At 34.1% G+C, this 10,353-nt stretch overlaps 1 protein-coding gene across 2 annotated transcripts; it reads left to right on the top strand.

Moving 5' to 3' along the window:
• On the top strand, positions 3,488-7,792 carry LOC107623586 (protein phosphatase 1 regulatory subunit pprA). Of its 2 annotated transcripts, none has more exons than XR_002356302.1 (7): positions 3,488-3,997; positions 4,137-4,367; positions 4,455-4,601; positions 4,734-4,876; positions 4,974-5,088; positions 7,230-7,377; positions 7,470-7,792. XR_002356302.1 is itself a non-coding variant. In XM_021114070.1 (7 exons), the coding sequence occupies exons 1-6, from the start codon at positions 3,704-3,706 to the stop codon at positions 7,308-7,310; spliced, it is 1,011 nt and encodes a 336-aa protein (XP_020969729.1). In that variant the 5' UTR covers positions 3,488-3,703; the 3' UTR covers positions 7,311-7,343; positions 7,470-7,792. The 2 variants fall into 2 exon arrangements, 1 of the variants encoding a protein (XP_020969729.1); XM_021114070.1 differs by having other exon boundaries at positions 7,230-7,343.

Here is a 10,353-nt window from a genome sequence, read left to right as displayed (position 1 = left end):
TTTCTTAGTTTACTTTAAGTTCATTTGGTTTTGTTTCGCTTGAATTTGCTAAATTTGTTTATGTGTAGTTGTTTAGTTAATTTTTGTTCAAATCTAAACTAATTTCAGTTCATTTGTAAATTAATTGAGATTTATTTGCTGCTTCTGTTAAGTATTGACCAAATTTTTATTCCTTAAAGAATTTCGGTGCATTTTTTAGTTTAATTTAAGTTCATTTGGTTTTCATTTCGCTTGAATTTGCTGAACTTGTTCATGTGTGGTTGTTTAGTTAGTTTTTGTTCAAATCTAAACTAATTTCGGTTCATTTATGAATTAACTGAGGTTCACTTGATGTTGCGGTTAAGTATTGACCAAATTTTTTATTCTTTAAGAAATTTCGGTTCATTTCTTATTTTAATTTAGGTTCATTTAGTTTCGTTTTACTTGAATTTCTCCTCCTCATTTTTCGCTTCATTTTCTTCTTCTTTTTTATCTTTTTTTCTTCATCTTCTCTTTCTTATTTTATTTTCTCAAATTTTTTCTTGATTTACTCTCTTGAGAAGAATAAAACCAAGAAAAAGAAATGCGAAAGGAGGTGCAGATGAGATGTTCCATAAATCGGTAGTATGTTATAGAGAATGGTGTAGTTTGGACCCCTTTTATTGTTGATGGCAATGCTGGAGATAACACTAGGGACAAGTTTCTGTTTCTATGTTTTTACAGGCTACTTGTTTGTTAGCTTCTTTCCGCTCCACTGTTTGTGTTGAGCTTTCTTTTCAAAAAAAAAAAACGCAAAAAAGAAAGAGGAATTCAAAGAAAAAAGAGAAGAAACATGAAGAAGTAGTAGAAGAAAGAGGAGGAGGAGAGAAACGCGAAAAATTTTATGTAGTTGGAGTGGACTAAATCCCCAAAATGGTCCCTCAGATTGGGCCCCTGCACCAATTTCACCCCTGAGTTTCCAATTGTACCATTTTGGTCATCGAGATTGAACTCCGGGCACCATAAAAGTCCCGAAACCTATTTCCGGCCTGAGTCAGCAAATCGGAATGCTGATCTGGCAAGTGACTGCCACGGTGGATGTTCCATACGGTGTCGTTTAGGGTTTTGGCGCCTAAGGAGAGTAAAACGTCACCGTTTTACATGAATGAAGAAAACAAAACGTTAGAGCCATATGGGTTTTGATCACTCACAATCTTCTCCTTCCTTTCTCCAACACCAAAACACTTAGACTCCCTCTTCCTCTGACAATGGTGAAGGCTTAGTGTAGTGGTTTAGGGTTTGCGAGTTCAACAGTTTTGCGGGACTGCTAGTGTCGTCGTGGAGTTCACAGTGCCGTTATTGAGGAAACACCATTGTTGTTGTTATTGAGGTGAGTACATAGTGCCCTTATTTTTTCTTTTTCGATAATCATAGTTTGACTTTCAAGGGTTTAGTTGGCTTTCTGTTTGTTTGTGGTGGGGTGTTTTCATCGTTGATAAAGGTTTAAGGTTTCATATATTGTTCTGTTAGGATATGGGTTTTAAACATGCTCTGTTTTTACCTAATGAAACAAGGGAAAGTTTTTTTTTTTTTTACCATCCATGAAATGCAATCTGTTGATTTTTGGGTTATGACCATGGTCATTGAGTTAATGTGTACAATTTTTATTTCTGATGCAGATGAAAAATCTAATTGACATTATGTTCCATCATGGGGGTAGCTTTGTAAAAAATAAAGAAGGAAGGATGGTTTATTCTCCTAATAAAAAAAGTTATTTGGCTGATATTGATGAAGATACATTAGATATTTTCTATATTAGGAATTACCATAAAGAGCTTGGGTATGACAAGATGAAGGAATGTTGGTGGCTTGTTCACCAAAAAGCTTAATGATTATTGAAATAATGATTATTTATTTGATTTTGTATGTGTGTGACTAACATTGGTTAATGATGATGATATATTGATTATTGATTCTTGAAATCAGGAAGTCTGCATAATAGCATAAGCAACCGTTTATGAGTTGTTCTTGAAATCAATTTGGTGAATTTTATTTGGGTTGAGTATGAACTGATTCTGTAAAATTGGAATGGGACCATGTTGTTTGCACGATATAAATGTTAAGTTCTATTATGGTGAATCAGTGTGAAAGTTAGGAACTGTTATGGTGCATTTTTTTAAAAGTCAGGGTCTATTATGGTGCACGAGGTAAAAGTTAGGGACTGTTATGGTGAATCATTATGTGTTCTCACTCAACATGGCTATGTTATCTCAATTTCTGTTGCAGGGTCTGATTCCAGCCGTGAGGGAGGTAATGCCTAATGTGCATCACCGTTTTTGTGTGTGGCATTTGTGGTGTAATTTCAACAAACAATGGAAAGACTTGGAGCTAAGGAGATTGTTGTGGGATTGTGCACGGGCCACTACGTACCAGGAGTTCAAGGAGTTAATGGATAAGATTAAGAGGCTTAATGAGGATGTCTGGACATATCTAGAAAAATGGTCAAGGGATTCATGGACAAGGTTAAAGTTCAGTCACAAGCTGAAATTGGACTTTATTTGCAATAACGCATGTGAAGTATTTAACTCAAAGATAAAGGAAGCACGAGGAAAGACAATCATCACACTGCTCGAGAAAATCAGAATGTTTGTAATGCGCACAAACCCTAAGAATAAGGTGAAGTTGGAAAATCATGTGGGAATACTACCACCAGTTATCAAAAGTAGGCTTGAGAAGGTTAGGAAGGAGTCTAAAAACTGACATCCAATTTGGGCTGGTGATAATGGTTATGAGAAATTCAAAGTGCATGGTCATCCTACAAACCATGTTGATTTGGGAAAAAGACTTTGCACTTGATGTTATTGTCCAGTTCCTGGTTGAAGAGGAGCGGCTCGAACTCCCTACTGCGTAACTAGCACCACCCATCATTTGTCACAAGAAGAAGAAGAAGAAAGAAGACAGAAGTGGAAGAAGAAGATGAAGAAGATAGGGTTCACATTGAGTTTAGGGTTTATAAATGGGAGTAGGGACTATATTGGAGCAAATTCACCAAATGTCCACTTCATATAGCCGTTTCCACATCCACCGTGGTAGCTACTTGCCAAATTAGCACTCCGATTTGCTTACTTAGGTTGGAAATAGGCCTGGGGACTTTTATGGTGCCCGGAGTTCAATCTTAAAGACTAAAATAGTGTAATTGAAAATTTAGAAATAAAATTGGTACAGAAACCCAATCTAAGGGACCATTTTGGGATTTAGTCAGTTAGAATATGTATTCACACTTCACTAATAAAACTGATTTTTATTAAATTTATATCAATTTAATTGGACTTGCTTGTGAAAAAAATTTGAATGTGTAGCAAATGTCTAAAAAAAAGGATTAGACAAGCTCATCTATTTTTGTTTAAATCGCAAGTTATACAAACTAAGTTTAATTAATCAACTTTTAAATGAGTTGTGATTTTATACTCTGCCCATTTTTACAAGTGACGAGTCAGTTTGTTTTGATTGCTCTACCAATCAGTTTGTGTAAAAGGTATGCTTACTATCGAAAGGCCAGTTTCAGGGCTTGGGAAAAAATATTATTGGGCTGGACATAACGGCCGAATACGCTGACTTCCTCTTTTCTGTTCATCAATTAAAAACAAAACCATGTTCTTGACAAAAAAAATAAATAAAAAAACAATGTTTTAGTTGATCGTAAGCTGCAGTAAGAGGGCTGAAAATATTCGTGGCCGAGAAAAGAATGGCGGAGGAAACATCGTCGGAGGTGGAAGCATCATCGGCCGGAAGGGATGGGGAGGAAGGGGATCCTTCAGCGACGGTGCTGGATCTCACGAGCTGCCAGATGCACGACCTCGACTCGGTCGAGTTACCCCCTAACCTGACCGAGTTGGACCTCACCGCGAATCGTTTGTCTTCGTTGGACCCTCGCATTGGGAACCTCTCTCATCTCAAGAAGCTCTCTTTTCGTCAGAATCTCATCACAGACGACGCCGTTTTGCCCCTTTCTTCCTGGAACGCTCTCTCCGATCTCCAGGTACTCTCTCTCTCTCTCTCTCTCTCTCTCTCTCTCTCTCTCTCCATTTAGGGTAAAATTGGGCGTCAACTTAACCTAATTGAGTTTGGCGTGTAAATTTACGTGGAATTGGAATAATCGGGTGTGGTGCAATACGTAGGAGCTTGTGCTGCGGGATAATCAATTGAGGAAGATTCCTGATATGAAGATATTTAAGAGCCTTTTGGTTTTCGATGTTTCCTTCAACGAAATCAACTCTCTTCATGGCTTGTCCGCTGTCTCCAACACCCTCAAGGAGCTCTATGTCTCGAAAAATGAAGTTCCTAAGATTGAAGAGATTGATCACTTCCTTGACTTGCAGATTCTTGAACTCGGTTCCAACAAGTTGCGGGTTAGTTAGTTACTTAGTTGGTTCGTGGAATGTACTTGAACTGTGCTGTGATTGATTGATTGATTTTGATTTCGATTTTTGGTTCAGGTGATGGAGAATCTGCAGAACTTGACGAATTTGCAGGAGCTGTGGCTTGGCCGGAATCGGATCAAAGTTGTAAACCTGTGTGGTCTCAAATCCATCAAGAAGCTTAGTTTGCAAAGCAATCGCCTCACTTCGATGGCAGGATTCGAGGTATTGCATCAAGCAAAATTGTTTAGTTTAGCGAAGAGTCATTACTCAAACTGAAACTTGTTTATGACACGTTTTCTTTTCCTCATTGTTTTAATTTGAAGTTAATATCTTTGGATCGTGTTTTGGATTTAGGGTTGCGTAGCGTTAGAAGAACTATACCTGAGCCATAATGGTATCACTAAAATGGAAGGCTTGTCTTCTCTGGTCAACCTTCGGGTTTTAGATGTATCATCAAATAAGCTAACCTCTGTGGATGACATTCAGAACCTCACAAAGTATGTATATACACCTTCATTTTTTACACAATATAATCCTTGGTAGTTGCTAGCCTTATGTTCTTAATTTTATTGCTCCATTTAATCTACTATACAGATTAGAAGATTTGTGGCTGAATGACAACCAAATAGATTCGCTTGAAGGGATTGCTGGGGCTGTTGCTGGTTCAAAAGAAAAGCTTACCACTCTCTACCTAGAAAATAACCCATGTGTATGTTTTAGTATTTCAGCCTTACAAGTTTTGGTGGAAATTGGGTCTGCCTTTTTTTTTTGTCACAGTTGTCTTATCTATACTTTCAACAACTTCGAATTATGTTTTAAAATTTATATTTTTAGAATTTTTATATAGTTATACTTACTCGTATATAAATATAAATTCAAGTGAATAACTGAGATTTAGGGTCCATTTGGAAAGCTTCATGACATAAGCTACTTTTTTTGGGCTTTTGACTTATTAAAAGTCACATTAATGGTGTTTGGTACAGTTTTTTAGATATACTTTTAACTTCTCGAAAAGTTGTTTAAGAGCTTTTGAAGAAGTCAAAAAATTTAACTTCTCTCATTCTCAAAAGCTATTTTATCACTCCTATTTATTACATATCTTTAAAATAAATACTTCTATGATAACTTTTCAAATACAAAAGGATTATTCTCTACATACAAGTCATTTACGCATACAAGTCCATACAAGTCATTTATATTGTATTGTTTAAGAATTTTTTATGTATGTGTATTGATAAGTTCTATATAATTCAAAACTCTTCCTCTTCTTCCTTGCATTATAAAAGTGAATTTTATTGAATTAGGGTTAACTTGTATAAACTTGTATGTCAAAAAGACTTGTATGTGTAGCAGGTCTCAATACAAAATAACTTATTTATAAGCTGTTTTTAATATAAGTCCTTATGTTTTAAGTTCTTTTTCCAAAAGAACTTAGGGTTTGTTTGGGTGAGTTTCTAAGAAAAGATCTTTTTTCGAGTTATTTTTTTTTTAAATGATCTTATAGAAAAGTAAAAGTAATTTTAGTTTTGGGTATCTCATACAAAAAGATCTTTTTATTTATCAATTATTATGTTTGGGTATAACAATATAAAAGTACTTTTTTGTTTATTTATTACATGAAAAACATCTTTTTTTTACGGAAAAAAGATCTTTTAAAAAAAGATGTAAATTACAACTTCTCAAAAAAGATGTTTTTCTGATTTTTCTAGTGTTTTTACTTTTACTACTAGAAATTTGCCAAACACACCAAAAAATAAAAAAAGATATTTTTTCATTGAAAAAAGATCTTTTTTTATCAAAATAATGGCGCCCAAACAAGCACTTAATTAAGTTGTTTACCCAAACTGGCCCTAGGTAGTTTTATCATTGCTCCTCTCGTTTAAGAATTATGTTTTTCTCTTAAATTTATATTAATTACATATATTGTATTATAGCATATCATGTCGCTAGAACTGAAAGTGAGTCAAGCTAGCTCGAATTCGACTCGTTAACAGCTCAAGAAGCTGAGCTTGTGGGCCGAGTTTGAGCTTGAATTTGAGCTCATATTAAATGAGCCGAATTTGAGCTTGGGTAAGCTCAACTCACTGGCTCGATTATATATGCATATAAAGTTATAACTATATATTACTTGTTATAATTATTTATATTAATACATATATTATGTATTTTATACTTTTAATTTATAATGATAATATATAATTTCACACGTACAACTATAACATTCATGTTTGTTAAATATATGAAGGTGTATTGTTTTTAATGTATGTCATATCTAAATTGTAATATCTTTATTTATTTTATTGTAGGTCGAATGGATAACAGGTCTAATTAAATTATTTATGATAAAAGAAAGCAACATATTTATATATTAGTGTTTTGCTAACAAATTTGTTATTCATCTTTTATATATGATTTTGATAGAGCACATAAATTATAATTGATAGATATACAATATATATAATTGATTGATTATGAATGAGTCGAGTCGTTAGCCAAGCTTAATTTTCATCAGCCGAGCTTGGCTTGGTTTGACTTGACTCAGCTCGGATCATTTCTAGCCCTACATGTCGCATAGTCTAAACATTGTCATATATTCGTATGTCTATGGCATATCCATATCACTTGTCAGTGTCCGTGTTTCATAGGTTCTATGTGAATATGGTTTTTCCTTTCCCAATATAATGTATCATCTCTTTACTTTTTCCACACGCACATACACACATCCCCAGCTCAATTGTAGATTCTGAGTAATGCTTTCCTTATTATCACTATTTATCCTTTTTTCCCCTTCGCAGTTAAATGAAGTATATCACTATTTATGTAAGAACTAATCCTTCCGTTGTCATGCAGGCTAAGACACCCAACTATACTGCCATCCTGAGGGAGATCTTCCCCAACATCCAACAAATTGATTCTGAAATATTCTCTTAGAAGTTTCTTGGCTTTAAGCTTTTTCAGAAATTGGTAGCATTTAAACTTTGTCGCTTCACATTCATTTGTAAGTTTTATATATTCTATGAATGGTTAATAGCTGCCTTTTAGATTGCAGATTTTGTTGATATCTTTGATGCCTTTCTGTCATGCATGCAGATCCTGGTTTGAAAGATTGATGATTTGGCTGTGTCCACCTGAAGAGCATATGCGTAACAGTCATAGGACAAGTTTATGTGGGATTACCATTGTTTACTACTTACTAGTAAAATGAATATGCTTGTTATATGTTTCTTGTTTTGCGGAACACTTTTGTTTTATCATGTTTATGTAGCAGACAATTTTTTGAGTAACGTTTTCTTTTGCTGTGTTAATGTTATGTCGAGCTACCTCACCTTATAAACAGGAGGATGTAATTTAATGATCGTCTTCAGATTCATTGAAAATTATCCATAGCAAGTAAATATTTGTTTTCTGTAGTATCCATTCAGCATACTAGTATTATATCATATATGCAGACAATTATTACATGTTTAATTTATGACTAGTTAGATTTTGGTTGGCAAATTCTAATTCTTTTAAGGAACTTCGAAGTGTCATCGGCAAAACTCGTAATAGCTTGAATGGTTATACTGATTCCATTGACCAGATCTTGAACAGGTTGAGGGAAATGCTTGAAGCTGAGACTTGCCGAACCATTGAACCAGAAATTTTTTAAGTCTTCCTCTATCATAGCAGAAACATTAACGAAATTAACAATGGCCCTTCAAAAGCAGCCTCCAATACCTTAGTAACCACAGGCCCTTTGGCTCTTTCTTGTACTGATGATTATATAATCTCCAAGTACTGATCTTGTTCTTCAAGAAAAGGTTCAATCCTAGTTACTGAAACTTTATGTCATGCATCTCCATGAGTTCAAAACTCTGTTAAATGGATCACCGTCCACCTCTCCAAATGAAAATCTTGTCATCATGTGCTTTTTTTTTTTGGTGACTAAATATAAAAGAAAGAAAAAAAAAAGATACAAAACCAAATTAATTGGCTAGGGTCATATCTAAATCTATTAGATGTTGAAGCTCACTCCATGGTTGGCTCCAATTCGAGTGAATGTCCGCGACAGAGCGACAGACTTTAGCCATACAATCTGCAACACTATTTGCAGTCCTCTGAATTAAAAGAATAGAGACTCTCCAATTCCAATTCATAACCTCCTGTATATGCTTTGCCAAATCCCATTCCGGAATATCCTTACCAAGCATTCTTTGGTTTACCAAGAAAAGAGCTTCTAAACAGTCTGTTTCACAAATAACCTCACGAAATCCACTCTCCCAAGCAAGAAAAAAAAAGATACCTGCATATGATAAACAGGAATGGATGCTGCAACAGAATTGATCAAGCAAAGTCTCCCTGCTTTATTTAGAAGCCTTCCTTTCCAATTAGCTAATCTTCCCCTCACCTTTTCAATCACCGAATGAAAAGAAGCCCTACTGGTACGGGAATGATTAAGGTTAACTCCAAGATATCTTCCTAAGTCCAAAGCAAAACGTATTGAAGAAACATTAGTAAAAATATCTCTTCTACGAGCAGTCACATTTTTAGAACAAAAAGCTTTAGACTTTTCAAGATTCACTTTCATGCCAGATGCCTTGCAAAAAAGGTTAAGAGAATGTATGACCATTTGGACCTGACTCTTTGTAGCCTGACAGAAAAGTAAGAGATCATCTGCAAACATCAAATGAGAAAATTTCAGGCCATCCCTAGTGACAGAAACTGGTTTCCTCCCTCCCCCACTCTCCCCCTTATCTCTTCCGCCGGCATTATCGGCTGCCTCACCGTGTTTCACCCTCAAAGTCTCTTCCCCGCTCACTCCAGCGCTCATCTTCGATTTTCAAAATTGTACAGAGTACGGAGTTGTCATCATGTGCTTTGAATAACTTTATTTTGGTTCTGAATTGATGTTATGCAGTAAATATATACCACAGCCAGATTTGATATTTTTTATTAACATTCTTTATTCGAGCTCATAAGATTAATAATTTTTAATATAAAATCTCTGTAATGACATTTATTTTTTATCATGAAATTTTGTTGCGGTTGGTTAATTGTTAGTTTGATATATTTGTTAGTTGATTGTTCTTATGTTAAAGAACTTGATATTGAATTAATATATCTGTTTGAATTTATTCTGATTTTGACTAATTTGTTAGAATGTGAACTTCTGATTTTGTCTTTAAATTTGTTAGATGGTTAGATGGCTCTAAGTTCGATGTTGAATTTGTTTGTAAATAGGTGGTTTTGTTGGGTGGAAAATTTTCAAGTATGAGGTGTGTATGATATATTAATACATTAATAGAGTAGAATTCAATTTTGAAGAATGTGAGTAGATTTGGAAATTAGATCTCTTTTAATCTGATTTACAAATGAAAGAAAAAAGAGAATTGAAATTCTTAAAAGAATTCAAATCATTCATTTTTAGTTATTTCAAAGTAAGAAAAAGAATTCAACTCTTGACTGAATTTTAATTCCTAGCATTTTAAACAAGTTCTTTGGGTAGAAGTGAGTTTATGCCAACATAATTTATGTTTGGCAATTTTATACCAAAATTGATTTTGATAAAATGAATGTTGTTTGGGTAATATTAGTTAAAATTATTTTTATATATATAATTACTAAAAAAACATAATAATATATGAATAAATCAATAATTTTTTTTTAGTATTCTCTTTAAGTACTCTCAGTCATTTTATTTTTATTCTCTATATGTCAAATGACACGTGCTGTGCTAGGTGTCACTGACTTGACACGTCAACTAATGATCAGCTGACACATGGTATTAACCTACCACGTAATCATGACCCGTGACACTTAATGTGACACATCATCATCTAACGAACAGAAGGACCAATTTAACTTACATTTAATCTTTCAAGGACTAATATGACTAAAAAATCATTTGAAAACTAATTTAAAAAATAAGTAATCTTTTAAAGATGAATTTGACTATTCACCCTTCTCTATATATATATATTAGTTTTGAAAAAGG

Source organism: Arachis ipaensis, chromosome B10, assembly GCF_000816755.2.
Source record: "Arachis ipaensis cultivar K30076 chromosome B10, Araip1.1, whole genome shotgun sequence".
In the NCBI taxonomy this organism is placed as follows: domain Eukaryota; kingdom Viridiplantae; phylum Streptophyta; class Magnoliopsida; order Fabales; family Fabaceae; genus Arachis; species Arachis ipaensis.
The sequence above is the reverse complement of the archived record's forward strand: the minus strand, read 5'-3'. Positions and strand labels throughout refer to the sequence as shown.